Genomic DNA, 18951 nt, shown 5'->3' on the forward strand with positions numbered 1-18951 from the left:
TTGTAGGATGGTGCAGGTCACAGAATCCCAGGGGGGTAGGGGGAGGGAGAGGGGGAGGGGGAGAGAGATTGAGTGATTCAAAACTTTAGATTTGTTCATTCCATTTCAAAAATCTCTTTGACTCTGTCCCTCCTTCTCCAGCTATGCTGTTCCTCCTTTTCTTCAAGCCTCGCTCTTCTCTTGCTGGTGATTTCAGACTAGTATCCCCGTCTATGGCTTCCCTTATCCATTTATCCTCCACAACTGTACTCACATATTGCGATATTGTCACCTCCTGCCTTCAAACCCTTCAATGCTTCTCCACTGCTCTCTGGAGAAGCATGGTGCTCACGGAGAATGGCTGGCCATGCCCTTGCCATAACTTCTTTCCCAGATACTATATGTTTTCGCCACATTGAACACACTGCATTTTCCCTCTCTCCCAAGCGACTGAACTGAACTGAACCTGAACTGCCCATCCTACCTCTTCCCTTTCTATCCATGGGTTTGATCAGTATTTGAGAGTGGCTTACAAAACTCAGAGAAACATGCTACTTCCTAGCTCACTGGTTTATTGTTTAAGGATACAACTCAGGAACTGCCTCTTGTAGAGCTGTGTGAGGGAAGGGGCTCCAAGCTTCTGTGCTCTAAATGCACCCCTCTCCTCATGTCTCCACATATTTACCAACTCAGAAGGTCTCCAAACCCTGTCATTCTGGGATTTTATGGAGGTTTCATAAAACAGGCATGCCTGCACGCTAGGTCGCTTTAGTCGTGTCCGACTCTTTGCAACCCTATGAACCACAGTCCGCCAGGCTCCTCTGTCCATGGGATTCTCCAGGCAAGAATACTGGAGTGGGTTGATATTTCCTTCTCCAGGGCATCTTCCTGATCCAGAGATTGAACCCTTGTCTCTTAGGTCTCCTGCAGTGGGAGGTATGTTTCTTACCACGAGTGCCACCTGGGAAGCCCCATTACAAAGGCAAGACCAATTAAATCATTGGCCATGGTCAACTGATTCAAGGCCCATTTCTCTAGATGGGACTGAAGTTCCAACCCTCTAAGCACAAGATTGGCTCCACTGGCAACCAGTTTCCTTCCTTGGATGCTTCCAAAAGCCACTTCATTTACATAAGACACCTTTATCACTCTCAATACTTAGGAAATTTCAAGGTTTTTAGGGGTCAGTGCCAGAAATGGGATTAAGACCAAATAAATATTTATTATAAATATACCATCACAGGTTTATATCTGATTTATCTCTGCACTGTTCTAGCAGTTTTGTGCATATACCCTGGATAAACAGTAAGGTAGGGTGAGTGAAATTATTTTCAACAGGGGACTTTTTAATGCTACCAAACTGTCATTTTTGATTCAGACTAAAGGCAGGCAATGGAAATAAACAAGCAAAATCAAATATGTCCAGATTTTTGCTCAAGAAACCCACAGAGATATTGATTTAGAACATTATTATGATTATCAGTCTAGTTCAAGAAATTGTATTTGAGTAAGATATTTGACTTTAAAAATGTAGGAATAGGAGATAGCTAAATATAGGTAAGCTTTTGGCTAATGGAAGTAGCTATACTCTTGTATTGTATTATTTTTAGCAGATTGTAATAAAAACCGTAATAATGATGACACCAGCCTTGCTGCAAGATAAATGAAAAAAATCTCACAGGATTATCATGGGGCAACAATGGAATAAATATCCAGTTTTTAATAGCCATAGTAAATATAGAAAATAGCAAAGGGACAAGTTAATGATTTTTAAAACTCATCAGAAGAACAAAATCTATGAATTCTACTAGTCAAATGGTGTGTATGCTTAGTAAATCTCTCTTTCTCATGCTTGTGTAAGTCTAAACATTATTGATTTTTTTGTTTCTATTACAGAATGAATATAATATTGGGCATTGTTTTCAATAGTTTAGATTACATATGCTGTTGCTTTAATTTTTAGATTCCATTAACTTTCTTGGAACATATATTTTTAAGATACCTTTAAAGTTTGCCAATTACAAATGAAAAAAAAAGGAGCTTTATGTCTTCTCAGTTTTGTTTTATACTATACCCTCCCATATAATTTTTTTGAGTTCCATCTCTCTAGCTTTTAACTTGGTAAAAAAAGATTCAACAATTTTCCCATATATTTTAATAATATATGATGAATCTCAAATTCCAGGAAGTTAAAATGAACCATCTGAGGTGTCAATATTAGCTGTAAGAAGTTTTCACTGGAAAGGAATTATAGATACTATGAGATTTCCATTCTGGAAAGAAATAGAGTTAAAATAAGGTTGCTGGGTTTTCCCAGAAAAACCATAACAGGGAACATTTACGATATATCATTTTATCAATACCTGTGGCTGTAATCTTCAAGGCCCAATTCCAGAACGGGATGTGGTTGGGGAGAAGGTGGTACTTCGCTCTCAGGCCATCCGTCATTGGGAAGCAATAGGTCTATAAACAAAGAGCAAATAAAGCTGTAGGAAACTGGAGGCAGAATTGTTTGATGCCTGGTTTTGTTTCAGTCCATCTCTCAGACATAATTTTCACCAACACAGAAACCAGCCATGAAATAAGTAAGTACTCACACAGAACTGAAGGACTCATATGTGCACTAATACAGCCTGTATGAGGAAATCATAGCCTGCTAATATGCTTTTATGCTGGTGACCTGATGGGATCCCCTGTCAAGTGAAGTCCATGCATCTTAACTACACTTTCCCATCTCAAAAAGGCTGACACAAATTCATTATTTGTGATTTGTAGGAGATTAACAAGCCATTTTTTTTAATGACTTAACATTCTGTAAACAAGACTGTGTAATGAATGCTGTGGATTAGATGGTGATTTAAGCATTGGCCTCAGTGACAAAAAGTACTTAAAAAATCATGAGATACAGTATATCTACTTACCGTTTAGACACCGTTCAGTTCAGTTCAGTCGCTCAGTTGTGTCCAACTCTTTGCGACCCCATGAATCACAGCATGCCAGGCCTCCCTGTCCATCACCAGCTCCCGGAATTCACCCAAACTCATGTCCATCGAGTCAGTGATGCCATCCGGCCATCTCATTCTCTGTCGTCCCCTTCTCCTCCCGCCCCTGATTCCTCCCAGCATCAGAGTCTTTTCCAGTCAGTCAACTCTTTGCACCGTAGAGGTTTAAAAAAAAAATTCTTGCATCTGCATTGTATTGGAAAACCCTGAGTTTGGACCTTGGAAGCAGAAGACTGGGGTCTGAATTCTGGTTTTCCTACCCACAAAAACTGCTTACTTCTCAGTCTATTTTATATGAAAAGTAAATAGACATGTATACTGAATATTACAACTAATAACAAGTAAGGATTTTTGAGATCTTTCTGTGTACCACACATTGAGCTTAACTTTAAGTATTATTTAACCCTTATCACAAAAGAAATTATTAAATAATGTATGAAAAAATTATACACATAATGGTTAAGAGTATGGTTTGTGTAGCAAAACTGCCTATTTTCAATCATGGCCTGTTATGATGTATGAACTTGGGAAAACTACTCAACTTCTATAAACTTTGGTTTTTAAATCTACATAGTAGGGATACGAATACTTTCATTGGAAGAGCACAAGGATTATATAAGACAGTGCATATTCAAACAGTGATTTATAAACACAAAGTGCCAATAAGTAAATAAAAGGATTATTAATCTGTACACCATAAACTTGCTATGAATCTGTTATAGTGAGATACTAGTAGAAAGTTGACTCTATTGATGGAACAAGGAAATAATCTCTTTGCCCTTGAGAAATGCTGCTGGTAGCAATCCGCTTTGACTTGCCCACACACCAGGTCTGATGGTTAATTTTATGTGTCAACTTGACTGGGCTCAGGGTGCCAAGACATGTGGTATTCTGTGAGGTTGTTTTGGGGTGATAGGAACATTGAAATCAGCAGACAAAGTAGATGGCACCCCTCCCGTATGTGGGTGTGCACGCACGCTCAGTCCCTTCAGTCATGTCTGACTCTGTGAACGTATGGACTGTATCCCACCAGGGTTCTCTGTCCATGGGATTCTCCAGGCAAGAATACAGAATGGGTGGCCATATCCTTCTCCAGGGGATCTTCCCAACCCAGAGATTGAAACTGAGTCTCCTGCAGCTCCTGAAGTGCAGGTGGATTCTTTACCACTGAACAACTCCCCCTATGTGGGTGGGCCTCATCCAATCTGTTGATGGCCTGAACAAAAAGGCTGACCCTCCTCTAAGTAGGAGAGAATTCTTCCTACTTGACAGCCTTCAAACTGAGACACTGGCTTTTTCCTGCCTTTGGATTCAAACTGAACCACTGGCTCTTCCTGGTTCTTGATCCTGCTGGCCTTCAGACAGGGGCTACGCCATTGGCTCTTTCTGCTAGGTCTGAGCTTGCCCACTCACCTGGCAGGTCTTGGGATTTGCCTTCCTCTATAATCATGTTATCCAATCTCTTATAATAAATCTCTACATATGTATGTATATGTAATACACACACACAGACATACATATACTCACATATTCCATTGGTTCTGTTTCTCTGGAGAACCCTGATGAATATACCAGGGAAGGACTTGTTCAAAGTTCTGCATCACAGACTACTATAAAATGGAGGCAGTTCTAGTAATGCTGAAATATCCGGCAGGAGATATAAGAGACTCGGACTTGATTCCTGGGTTGGGAAGATCCCTTGGAGGAGGGCATGGCAACCCACTCCAGTACTCTTGCCTGGAGAATCCCATGGACAGAGAAGCCTGGCGGACTATAGTCCATAGGGTCACAAAGAATTGGGCACGACATACATGCACACAGAGCAGAAAGTCTACAAGGTAAATTGGAATAATGGGGACCATATCTTTTCTATTAGTTCTAATCTTTTATCCTCAACTTCTCAGTTCATTTCTTTCACTAGTGGCAAACATAGCTGTGATCATGTAACTGCCTGATCAAAAAATTTTCAGTTGCACACAATTGCCTACAGTATAAAAGTCTCTATTCCAGGCAGTCAACTTTATCTATTACACATTAGCCACTTGAGTCCATTTACAAGTCTAGACCCCAAGGCCAGGCTTTCCTACCCCAGTGTACTTGCTCATATAATTGCAAAACCCATTTCATCCATTAAAAGTCCCACCCTTCTCCCTAGGTCTACCTCAAATATTACCTTTTCTATGAAACCTTCACTGTTGGTTTCTGGGATCTGTTGGTATTTTTACAACAGTGGCAGAGAATTCTAGTGCTCCCGGTAACTATGGTCTTCCTTTCTTCCTGGCACACATCTGGACCATCAACCCATTTTCCACTCCTCTTTATAACTAGACCAGTTCTTGACAATAGAAAGTAAGTTACTATGGTCAATGTTGTGTCCAGTTTCAATGCCTAAGAAAGGGTACACGCAACTTCTCCCCCTTCCGCATCTACCCACTGCAGCCGTAAGTGGATGAGACACCGGAAGATGGCCAGCTTCCAGTGGAAAGAGCCCAGGTCCTTCAATTCTCACTGGGCTCTGATACGAGCAAGAAATGCATCTTCACTATCTTTATCCACTGACACTTTCAGTTTCTCTGTTAACATTACAAAAACTCATAGTGTGTAACATTTACCACGTGCTGCTTTTGCAAGGAGCTATCTATCAATCTATCATCTACTTGTCTACATTTATTTCTCTTACTGCACCACAGATAAATTCATCCCTGTCCTCCTCTTTCGCCTCTCATTCTTCCTCTTTAGCATCTCCTCTGGCTACTTCAAGTTGATTATGATCATTAACTTCAATTTTTGTTTTATTCACATGAATAATCTACATGTTAAAGTAATAATAGGTGTAGATATGTTTTCTTTGATGACTCTTTATCCTTGGTAGTTTTTTTTTTTTTTAACTTTTTACTTTATATGGGAGTGTAGTTGATCAACAATGTTGTGATTATCCTTGGTACTTTTTAACAAAAGATCTACTTGCTGTAAAGAATTTTTTTTCCCTCTTCGTCCAAACACCTTTGTTAAGCCCTTTATCATCATGAAAATCTAGAATTCTTATCTCCTAAAAACAGTATTTCTGGATCCCACTGAATATACAAGATAAGTCTTGATGGATATTTTACATATTGCCTGTAAAACATTGTACATCTAGTTACTACTTCATTTATGACCAAATGACCCTTATTTTAATCTCCATCTTTTATTGTTGTGACTCGCTTTATAGGATCCATTCTGCCAGGGCCAAATCAGAAAAGAAGGACAAAACAGTTCATGCCAGCAGCAGCAGCAGCAAGCTATGGCCCTGGTCCCAAACCAGCCTACCAACTGATTTTGTACATAAACTTTCATTGAACATTCGTGAACGCACTGCCTATGGCTGCTCGCACAGTACTGTGGCAGCGGTGAGGAGCTACAACAGAGCTCCCATGGTCTACAAAGCCTAAAATGTATTATCTGGCCCTTTACAGGCAAAGTCTGCTGACCTCTGCTTTAGACTGTTCTTGAGAACAATAACAACATTGTATTCATCGTTGCAGCCTAGCACATTCTACACAATGAAGTTATCCCATAATCATCAGTCAAGCTGAAAAGTATAATTCAATTTCTGATCATCACTGCAGAGGCCGTGTCTTACATGTTATCGGAGGGTGGATACATGCAGGTTCCCAGGAGGGGACATATTGTACATAATCACACTATTATGTGTCTCTTCAAAGGACCCCGAGGCACATGGATGCAGTGGGACAGGATACAGAATTAAAACAATTGGTTTGGAGTATGGGTGAAAGGCCTGAGAAGACCTCAGTGGGTGGTCCTGGGCAGACTTGGGGACACAGGTGCCTGGGGCAAGGGCTGGAGTTCTCAAGAAACTAAAAGTGGGGAGGAAGCAGGAGGAGAGCACAAAAGGGAGATGAGAGCAACGGAAGGAGAGGGAAGAACAAACCAGAGGCAAACGGCACTTCGGCTATTACTTGGCCCAGGGTGAGATCGGCTAGAAAGATTCTTCAGAAAATGTAGTGTTTGTGCACTTCATTACCATTCAAATGCCTAATAGGATTTTATAGTGAGCCCCTGGGAGACAACCTCCATCCTTATTACCATCCGGGAGCCCCACACTCATTCCACTGCAGGCATTGCGAGCAATTCTCCAACACAAATGTGAATTTTCTGGTGTCATAATTTCTACAAATGTTAGTTCTAAGAATGCCTTTTCTCTCTAACAGCTTGACAGGATTATGTATATATATAAAAAATAACAGTAGAACAGTGGGTGGTATGTACTATTATTACAAAAATAGATGGAACACAGCATATCAACATTGGACTTTTAAATATACAAAGGAAAGGAGGAAGGGAAGAAAAAAAAGTTAATGTTTTGGCTGAAACAGTTCCTCTCCTCACTAGACATTACATTTTGTCAAGTCAATCTTGTTTTTCTAAAGGAGCTCCTTAGAAACATGGGTGGTGGCAAGTCAACATCACTCATGTTTCATGAGTCTCAGTGGCCTGTGACCACCTCATGTGCATCTGAAACTCAGGAACTCTCAATGGTTCTCAAAACTGAAAATGTTATTAATACTACAAAGAAGTGACAAGCACAATATTCTTTATGCTGTATTCTTTCAATACAGCATCCTCTTTCACTCAATAAGCTTATATAAAAACTAAGAGCATTCCATCTACTGGCCTCTACCACACAATTGCACTCATCTCACACGCTAGTAAAGTCATGCTCAAAATTCTCCAAGCCAGGCTTCAGCAATATGTGAACTGTGAACTTACAGATGTTCAAGCAGGTTTTAGAAAAGGCAGAGGCACCAGAGATCAAATTGCCAACATCCGCTGGGTCATGAAGAAAGCAAGAGAGTTCCAGAAAAACATCTATTTCTGCTTCATTGACTATGCCAAAGCCTTTGACTGTGTGGATCACAATAAACTGTGGAACATTCTGAAAGACATGGGAATCCCAGACCACCTGACCTGCCTCTTGAGAAACCTGTATGCAGGTCAGGAAGCAACAGTTAGAACTGGACATGGAACAACAGACTGTTCCAAATAGGAAAAGAAGTACGTACCCTGATTATTTAACTTATATGCAGAGTACATCATGAGGAACGCTTGGCTGGAAGAAGCACAAGCTGGAATCAAGATTGCTGGGAGAAATATCAATAATCTCAGATATGCAGATGACACCACCCTTATGGCAGAAAGTGAAGAGGAACTCAAAAGCCTCTTGATGAAAGTGAAAGAGGAGAGTGAAAAGGTTGGCTTGAAGCTCAACATTCAGAAAACGAAGATCATGGCATCTGGTCCCATCACTTCATGGGAAATAGATGGAAAAACAGTGGAAACAGTGTCAGACTTTATTTTTTTGGGCTCCAAAATCACTGTGGATGCTGATTGCAGCCAGGAAATTTAAAGACGCTTGCTCCTTGGAAGGAAAGTTATGACCAAGCTAGATAGCATATTAAAAAGCAGAGACATGACTTTGCCAACCAAGGTCCGTCTAGTCAAGGCTATGGTTTTTCCCGTGGTCATGTATGGATGTGAGAGCTGGACTGTGAAGAAAGCTGATCGCCGAAGAATTGATGCTTTTGAACTGTGGTGCTGGAGAAGACTCTTGAGAGTCCCTTGGACTTCAAGGAGATCCAACCAGTCCATTCTAAAGGAGATCAATCCTGGGTGTTCATTGGAAGGACTGATACTAAAGCTGAAACTCCAATACTTTGGCCACCTCATGTGACAGGTTGACTCACTGGAAAAGACTCTGATGCTGGGAGAGATTGGGGGCGGGAGGAGAAGGGGATGACAGAGAATGAGATGGCTGGATGGCATCACCAACTCGATGGACATGAGTGAGTGAACTCTGGGAGTTGGTGATGGACAGGGAGGCCTGGCGTGCTGTGATTCATGGAGTCGCAAAGAGTCGGACACGACTGAGTGACTGAACTGAACTGAACTGATGCTTTGATAGGTCAAATTCTTATAACTGAGAATTGTATCACAGAACCACAAGGAAATAATAATGGATTTTCTTGAATGGATTTTCTTGAAATGAATATTTCATTTTCAAGAAATAATGTCTAATGGAATTTTAAAAGAACTGGATTTTTGATGTTACCTTGGAAAGTTGAGGTAGGAGGAGGAAGTGTAGCAGGTACCTGGTGGACCATGGCTCTATGTCTCAGGAGGAAGAGAACAGACAGAACCTTCCAGGTTTTGTGCCTAAAGGACTCTCATTGTTCAGGGAAAAACAAAATCAGAACATTCTACTGACGTTCCAAAGTATTACTGCATCTTATTTTCAGCATGTGTTTTGAATGGATTTTATTATTTAAAATATTTTTTTTCCTGGGTGTATCCTTACACTTTAACTAGTTTTATAGTTTCATTATGTTTGCCTTTGCCAGCCTTCCTAGAGATATTATCCCATTTCCTTGAGTATCTCAATGTCCTCTAAAAATATACCATGTAATTATCACTTCAGCACTGATATTTTATAAGCACTGAAAATGAAACAAGATAGGAGGGAATGTGTCCAATGTTCCTTTGAACATCACTGGTGCAACAATGAATAAAACCCTGAATTTGGATTGTCACTGAACCACGTGATGCTTGAGAATTAAATGCCAATCAAGTTATATAAGGGCTGGAAAGTTTCTTGATCATTATTTGGATATGGTCAAGAGAAGGCACTTCTGGTGCAAGGGGAACCTGATGTTCCTTACCCAGATTCTTCCTGCCTTTGTGACGGAAGGACTCAGAAGGAAATCCTGCTTTGTCAAGAAAATATTTAATTGTATTAAGATGGGAAAAGACATACTGAGTGTTTCTTGATTTGACAGAAAGTCAAGTGAGTTTCTCGTAAGAGATGTGGGTCCAGTCCCTGGGTTTGGAAGATCCCCTGGAGGAAGGTATGGCAACCAATCCTGGTATTCTTGCCTGAAGAGTCCCATGGACAGAGGAGGCTGGCAGGCTACAGTCCATAGAGTCACAAAGAGTCAGACAGAATTGAAGCAACTTAGCACACATATACATGAAAAACATTAAATCTTCTCTTTATTGCCTTTCTCTTACTATTCTGTCATGAATATCTATTGCTTTTGTAGTGTAAAAAAATTAAAGTTACTAAACAGAAAGGAGAAACAGGGAAATAAGTTTCTTGGTGGCCTAAAGCATAATTTTTGAAAACACAAAGAGGAAAATCTAAGGCTTCTACATGGAAAACTACACTAGAAATGTGACATGAACAAGATAATCATGGTCATGGTTCATGGCATTTACCACTCAAAAATAAGCATAAATCTGCAAATTGTGCTATGATCACTCCATGGTTTAATACCAGTCCATATATATTGTGAGCTGAATTGTTATTTACACTTGGTAACTTCCAATATTAAAAGATTCTTAAACAAAAATAATGGTTTGTCATTTTGTTTCTGTAGGCATGGTTTGTTTTATATATAACCCTCCATGTTTGGGGCAGCAAGCACAGAAACTGTCACTTAAACTGAAGGCAATGCCAGGAATCTGCTTCACAACTTGTGAGTCAGCTCCCCTACCCATCTCTCAGTGTTCACGACTCAGAGTAACGAAGTCTGCACTTAGTCTAATTAATTCCCCTTTGTTCCTCTATTTTTTTTTCTTTTTAAATAAACATTCTCGTGTTTTCTCACACCACTTGCAGTAGATAATTTTCAGTAGAGAACCTTACCTTTCTGTTTGTCTTGTGGACTGTATGTGCCAAATGGATGCAATGTACTATTATCATTTCTCCTGGACGTGGTTACAGCATTTTGACAGTTCTCAAAGCAGGGCTTAGAAAATGCTCCACACTCTGCGGGCTCCTAAGGAATGAAAACAAGAATTACATTCACTTTGGTAACGTGTCCCAACTTTGTCAATGAAAGCAAAGTGAAAGAATGATCAACTTTCAAATAATTTTTCAAGATTCTCTGGCATGGAAATCCTGGACAGTGGGAAATCAAAATGTTCCTATCAGTTACAACATCTTTGAATAGGAAATAAAAACTACTGACATTGTGGTGTTAAGGCTTAGGAGTGCTGATAGCCAGTACGAAAGGGGATTAACTTTATGATTCTTTCCCGCCACTTACAACTGTCTTCTTTCACATTTTCTTCCATCTGGGAGTGCAGCTTGTGGTAATGTCAACATAAGAATACAGTTCATGCCAAGGGTGTTTCTCTGCCAACCAGATGGTTCCCCTCTCTCTCTCCCCCGCTTGGCGACTAAGTGCATATGCTTTAGGACAAGTCAGAACCCAGACAGGTTTACCACTGAAAAGCCACGGGAGAGCCCCACTGCAGACACTAGGCTTTTCGGCCAGGAACTATAACAAACTTCTGTGACAATACCAGACAGTGGTTATCCCGAGAGTTTTCTCTTTTACCATATTTCCCCCTTCTATTTTGACAGTCTGTAAACAAATTCAGTTTCCTTAAAACTGCTATCTTCATAATAACGCCCCCATATGGCATGTGCCCCAGGTGCCCCCCAGGCATTAGAAGGGGCTGACTGCAGGGAGTTCTAACTGCTATTCAAGAGGAACAAGGCGCAGAGAACTGGATTTTGCTCGGGTTCATATAACATGTCGTCCTAATAGATTCAAAGAAGCAAACTGAAAGCCATCTCAGGACCATTCCCTTGACCACTGGTGAGAAGAACATGCCCCAAACAGAAACATAAAATTGATCTCCAAAGCTCTTTCCTTCTGAAAAAGAGCATTTGACCCAAACAATACATTTGAGTTATACTCCTCTCTTTTAGTTAGAATAACTTGGTATCCTGCTCGGTAACAAAATATTCATAGCATTCATCGCATACATTCTTCATAATTAAGATGTTTTCAGCTGCTGCAGTTCCTTTGCTTTTTGTCAAGGTTTATAACACTTTCTCCACATCCCAGGGGTGCCCTTTGCCCCTGTGCCACTAGTCAACCAAACCTGGTGCAAACTACTCCTAAATTTAAGCTGGAGCCCTGGCAGGTAGGTGAGATAGGACCTACCTTATATCGGCAAGGACTTTAACAACAAGAACAACAACAACAAATTTTTTTGCTGCTTTCCTGGCTCTTTGATAAATGACACAATCAATATCCCAACAACTGATCAGTAACCAGCCTAATTAAAGTATTCAGCCTGTAAAATAGAGCTGTCTAGGAGCCTTCCATTAGTGTCCCAGCCAATAAAAAATATAATGGATTTTTAAACATATTCTGCTTCTACCAAGCTGAGCTTACAACTCAGGGGAGGAAAATGTTTGGGGGAAGGAAAAAGAAAAAACAGGTCATAACCCATTTTTTAATACCAAGTCTCTAGGCCCAAATAGAATTACAATTGAACCTCAAGCTCATCCTTTGAAAAACATATTTCTGTTTAAAACGATTTTGATTCAATCAAGGGCTCATTATGTATTCTTCACAATGTTCTCATCAAAACTGTTTACGTACCTTGTACATCTGGGTAATGTGGGAAAATACCCCAAAGACTATATATTTTGATTTTTCTTAAGTAGCATCTTCTTCTTCTTTTTTTTTTTTTTAACATCATGTTCAAGTAACCATTTTGGTGTTCTTTCCAAACCTAACTAATTGATTTCCCTGAGAGCTGAGGCCTTTTTCTAGGTTACGGATTCTTTTTTATCATACCTGAGGGTGATTGCTGCTCCAGAGGACAATCTTTCAAACACATGAGCACACGACATATGCTTTGACACAGTAAAACAGATTTGGGAGATCAAATAGCTACAGCTTTTTTTTTTTTAATTTAATAAAGATTAGCTGTACATTAGACGGCTGTCATATGAAAAAAAAAATAATACTCTTTAATCTTCATGGGTACCACAGAGATTCTCACTAGTTGAGAGAGCCAAGTGCCTGCTCATCCCCCATGGAAAGCATGTAAATATTAGGGAAACCAAAAATGAATCTTGTTTAAATGTCCTCATAAAAATTGCTTTTTGTCCTATTTCTTATTCCTAATCGATTTCCTAGTGAACCATATCAACAGGACACTCCTGAAGATGGGCAACAAACTGAAGGCTTAGTACTTGCTTCTGATGGAATAATTGTCAGCCCAGCCCAGAGCATGAGAATTAAAATGAAAATACCTGTGGTAAAGGAGAACGCAAATAATAAAGTGTCTTAATTTGATGAATCAAAACAACGAGCATTTATCCAGTAGGCATTCATATATTGGAGAGAAAGACAGGAAACTGGGGAAGATGAAAAGTGGGAAGGGAACTCTTTTAGCAGTGTTCATTGCTCTTTTTCTTTTTTTCATTTGCTATCTTTTACTTCTGCACAGATACGGAAATCTTGAGCAGTGTATTTCCGACTTTTCTATTAGTTGAGAAATCTTTGCTCCAAGATATCTTAAGGGAGATTTAAAACACAGAAGCATGGAAGGGGTGACTCAGGGGCTCACAGACCATACTTTATACCTGCCTCCAACAACTGGGTTCCATGGAGGTCTAGGGCTCCAGAGAAAGAATGAAATTCACCTATAAAGGAGCTGATTCTCTTATAGTAGGAAGCAAGAGATAAGGGTTTTATGACTGTGTACATAAGTAAAATCCATGAAATATTCATGGAAACCTCTGTGTCACTTTAGCAGACACAAATGTTGAAAATGAGTTGGCTCATTATATATAGTCTTCAGTAATTGCCAATTTACATTTATTTAACATTTATAAGGTTATGTATAGAAGAGTGAAAAGGTACAGTTCCTCCTTTCCAATAGCTAATAATGTAACAAAGTAAGATACAGCCTGGAGAAGGAAATGGCATCCCACTCCAGTATTCTGGCCTGGAAAATCCCATGGACAGAGGAGCCTGAAGGGGCTACAGTCCATGGGGTCGCAAAGAGCTGGACCTGACTGAGTGACTAACTAGAAGATACAGTTAAGTTTACTTCAGTTTATCCTTTCAGATGAAGTAGGCCTTATATGAAACTTTTGTTTATTACACAATGTATAATAACTGTCTACTGAAAGTGAAAGTGTTAGTCGTTCATTCGTGTTGGACTCTTTGTGACCCCATGGACTGCAGACCGGCAGGCTCCTCTGTCCATGGAATTCTCCAGGGAAGAATACTGGAGTGGGTTGCTATTTCCTTCTCAAGGGGATCTTCCTGACCCAGGGATCGAACCTGGGTCTCCTGCATTGCAGACAGATTTTTTACCATCTGAGTCACCAGGGAAGCCACCAGGGAAGCCCAGCTTTCTACTGCTGCTGCTGCTGCTGCTAAGTCACTTCAGTTGTGTCTGACTCTGTGTGACCCCCTAGACGGAAGCCCACCAGGCTCCCCCGTCCCTGGGATTCTCCAGGCAAGAACACTGGAGTGGGTTGCCATTTCCTTCTTCAATGTGTGAAAGTGAAGTCCCTCAGTCATGTCCGACCCTTAGAGACCCCACGGACTGCAGCCTACCAGGCTCCTAGGTGCTGGTAAATGAAGATATATGAAAGGATAAGGCAGACAATAGTATTGCTATCTACAAGTCCAGAGCATTCAACTATGTATGTCTTTACACAGCCAGGAAATGACCCAACTCAATCTAAAACTCTAGAGCCCAAACTTTTAACCACTATGAGTCCCAATTACCTTCTATTCTTAATGTGAAAATATTTTACAATTTTTAAGTTGAATTTATTATTAAAACTAACAGTGTTTTAATAGAATTCTATTTTAACTTCTTGTATTATTATATCACACAAACATTATTTGTCCTTAGAGAATATATATGTGATTTTCTGATGTTTTTCTTAACTCTTATCAATTTGTTTCTTATTTTCTTAAAATAATTTGTAAGAGAATTTAATAACCTTTGCCTATATATTAGCAAAAATAATGTTTTAGGAATACTTTATGATAAATACAATTGATATAATATATAATTGTAAAATATAATAATTATATCAATATAATTGTATGTAAGTGAAATACTTAGCAATATCAGCATTCAAAAATACTTTGCTTATACTTCATGTATACATAAAAATAATTCTTACATTAAAAACTCCATAAATAAATAATAATAGATTTCAAAAATATTTAATTAAAGTATATTTAATAATATGAAACAAGAAGTTTGTTTAATAGATCAAATTTTAAATTAGTTAAGTTGCAGATCTGTATCTGTTGTTGTTGTTTAGTTGCTAAGTCGTATCTGACTGTTTTGAGACCCCATGGACCGTAGCCCACCAGGATTACCTGTTCATGGAATTTTCCTGGCAAGAATACTGGAGTCGGTTGCCATGTTCTCCATGGGATCTTCCCAGCCCAGGGACTGAACCCATGGTTTCTGCATTGGCAGGCAGATTCTTACCACTGAGCCACAAGGGAAGCCCCAGATTTGTATTACCCAAGCACACATTGTAGGGAAGAATATAGACAGCTAATTGCATTATAATGATCTTCACAGTAAGCATTATAGACATCTTATTAGGAACTTAATAAGGTATGGACAATGCTAGCACATCATCCAAAAAGTATATAAGCATGCTATATGTTTTAATGTTCCTAATATGAATAAAGTGTAATTCATAAAGTCCAGAGCTCTAGGAATTTCTGGGGAAAAACTAGAAATTATGGACCTGTTATACTGGATAAATGATTTAATTTATATGTACATTTTTATACCTTCTAGTTATACCTAAAATATACAACCACCTATTTGCCACATAATCCCAAAAAAGCACCTCTAGGTGCATATTTTTCTAATTTCAGAAACCAGTATGAGCTTAGCTACCATACTAGTGATGGAAGTGTGAGTTTTCTGGTGGCCATTTGGGCAGTTTGCACAGGGAAATAACAATTTGCATCACCTCCATTGGTCTCTCTGGCCTCCTCAGAATCACCAACTGGATCATCCCTCGGATGTTTCCTTCCATGGACATGGATCGTCTAAGTGTTTCCATAGCTTCGTGGTTGGACTTTCCCAGAAGAGATTCCCCATTAACTGCAATCAACTGGTCATTCATCCGCAGACGGCCATCCTAGGGTAGAGGTAAGAAAAACAGTATCAAGCAGAGAAAAACATGGTGAAGACATGTGACTGTCAGGGAAAAGTTCAAGTTAAAAATAAAGAAAAAAATTCAGCTATTAGGGATGATTTATTTCCACAGCAGAAAACGGTTTTGGATTTTATCAAATAGTCACAAGTATTAATAATAATGAATTGTGTGAAAGTGACTTTTAGAAATCTTAGAGTCTGGAATTACAATAACTTAGACATTTGTATAATACCTAAACCTTTGGCAAGTGTGCTAGGCTAACCTGATTCTGCCATTTGCTCTGGAAGCCACCATGTTGCTGACTCAAGGAAAGGGGGTTTAGAAGCAAAAGACAGTGGCCATATTGCTTGCATTTTCAGGCACAGAGAGACACCAGGCTTAAATGTTGCGTGCTTGACAACAGTAGTGGATCTCATAGCTAGTTCTATTGAATAGTGCTGTGAAAAAAAACATTCTCATGTTTTATTCTCTAACACAACAAAAAGTTGCTAGTCTGCAAAAGAACGCAGAGGTGTAATGCAGGTCCAATCTGCTACCATGTCTTCTAGAGGGAAGTCTTGACAAAGGGGACTGTCAAGCCTTTTGTGAGGAGTCTCTGACTGATAAGCACTTTCACCCAGCACCTTCAGGAAGAAACACCACATACCACAGAGAACTGGGAACTTTCGCACGTGGATAAGCAGCCCAGATTCTAGTCTAAATCACCTCTAGGCACTAGTCATCTTCAGCTAGAAACGTCCCTGGAGTTGATGGCGGTAGCTGAACAAACTGGGACACCATCTCCACCTACAAAAGAACTTCTGGGGATCACAGTACACCCCTCTCCCCCAAAAGACAGTCTCGGAGAAAATATGCTTAAATACTGACAGTCTGTTTAGGGACATGGGTTATACCTGTTTCTAGGGTAGAAAGTTCTTGCTGTGAGGCACAGATGCAATTTTAGGAATGTCATGATGCTGGCGCTCCTGCTAATACATTTAGCAGAAATAACAGTTGGTGAGCATGGTAGTTCTTCCATGAATTCTCTATAGTTCTTACAGAACTCAAGCTATACAGATTAATGATTTTACTCACATTTTACAAATAAGGAAACTGAGGCAGGAAAATGATGTTAGGTGCCGCAGGTCACAAAAGAGAGTCAGAGATAAACTGACCTAAGTTCAGTTTTCATGAACCTTGGTTCTTCTCGGTTTCTGTCCTAGCGCTTCCTTGGCTATTCATCTCTAGACTACAGTTGTACACAATAAAACAGGTGGAGGGGAGTATTCAAGTTTTTGCAGTTAGAAGGATCTCGGACCCATGTTCAAAGGAACAGAATGAAACGTAAAATGATAAAAGTGCTTTCCTAAGAAATGAGAAAACCAGACATATAATGAACAATAGGGCAGCCATACAGATTTGGGAGAGAAATCCTGTGGACAAGCTGATGAACTTTGACTCATGCAGCAGCAGATGGTCCGGGGAAGTTCCTCTGCTGACAGCTGGGGAAAGGGGGAGAGTGACGAGACTGCTCTGGGGCACAGATGCCCTCGTGGACGCACTGTTGCAGGGGGTGTCAGCCCGTGGATGGTGGAGGCCACGCCCTCTCGATTTCAACAGGGGTGAAACCAAGCTGTAAAACTTGACTGCCCTGACTCAACAGAGCCTAATGTCTTCTACCTTCCTGTCGTTTTCCCACTCCACTTAATCTTTCCCATAATTTGGAGCAAATCTGGAAATGAGATTTACAGGAAAGGCCAAACACAAAAGAAATCGCTTTATTTCTGTTATCTAATGGTGAGAGAGGCACATAAAGGATAAGATTAAGGCTACATGAAATGGGGTCAAACGGAAGCCACTTTAATGGCTGTGTACAAGTGAAGTGAGACACTTTACTCTAGGAATTATGCTCTTCTATTGTGGCATTTAATGGAAGCAGGACTCCTGGGCTGGACCTTTCACAGGCAGTTGGGAGGGTCACTAAAAATGTTTTGGGGAGGACTGGAAACAGATGTGTGGTTTTTAAAGATGGGGAGGAAGCACAAAAGTTGCATCAGGATCCTAGCCCTGTGAACAGGAAATGAGGTCAAGTGCTGGACCTGTAGATGCTTAGTCTTGGCAGGACACCTCATCCTCTATGACAGGAAGAAGAAAGATAAAGATTGAAACTTAATGGGTACTTGTAGAATTGAGGGAGTGAAATCTGAGTGAGAGCCACCTGGTAACCTCCTGTGAACCTTCTCCATGGAGTAAGAGGCAGGGTCTGAGTGAAGAGGTAAATAAGAGATGAGGAGATGGAAAAAAAATTTTTTTTTTTTGGGTAGGATAATCTCTTACCAACAAATATTTTTTTTTTTAAATTTTATATCTAAAAAAGAATTTTATTAAAAAAGCACCAACAAATATTAAGTACAGACTTTTATGTTCAGCTACATTCCAAGTCTCAAGCATACATAACTACACTAAAGTAGAACGTGTTTGCTGTATCCCAGTCCAAACAATAAGGCAGGTCAGGTCACCCCAGGGCAACTCTGTTTTTTTAGACATTCACATTCATCGCAAGCATCACTGCAGAGCTGCGCGTATGATAAAAAAATCCACACACTCTCCTTTTAAGGCTTAGCTGGCTCGTTGCTATTGGTTTTCGCTTTCCCTTTATAAGATAAATGATGGCTAATTTCATTAATGGTGGTGCCAGTAAGCACCACATTGTCCTCACATTGAGAAGATAATCTTAGAATTAAGAACTGTAAGGGTCCTTAGAGATTATCTTGCCCAACTGCTTCCGTTTATAGATAAATAATGTGATGCACACAGAGGATAAGAAACCATTTACTGAATTCCTCTTCTAAAGAGAAGGTGCTTCCACATGGATTCGAACTTGCTCAGCTAGTTAAGGTCAGAGCCGGATTAAATAGTCCAAGTCCTGACTTCTCGGCACTCCCTATTCACTACCCAGTCTGTGTTCTA

General features: G+C 40.0%; 1 protein-coding gene across 1 annotated transcript in view; it reads right to left on the reverse strand.

Annotated features, from left to right (window-relative positions):
• Positions 1-18951, reverse strand: part of PARD3B (par-3 family cell polarity regulator beta) — a 1186757-nt gene that overhangs the window by 452928 nt on the left and 714878 nt on the right. Inside the window, exons 12-14 of the mRNA XM_055396969.2 lie at positions 15814-15984; positions 10684-10816; positions 2343-2442 (exon numbers count right to left, since the gene is read on the reverse strand). Coding sequence (XP_055252944.2) covers positions 2343-2442; positions 10684-10816; positions 15814-15984 — 404 coding nt within the window. The remainder of the gene's footprint in view (positions 1-2342; positions 2443-10683; positions 10817-15813; positions 15985-18951) is intronic.

Source organism: Moschus berezovskii, chromosome 2 (genome assembly GCF_049115385.1).
Source record: "Moschus berezovskii isolate FMDL1 chromosome 2, NW_MosBer_1.0, whole genome shotgun sequence".
In the NCBI taxonomy this organism is placed as follows: Eukaryota; Metazoa; Chordata; class Mammalia; order Artiodactyla; family Moschidae; genus Moschus; species Moschus berezovskii.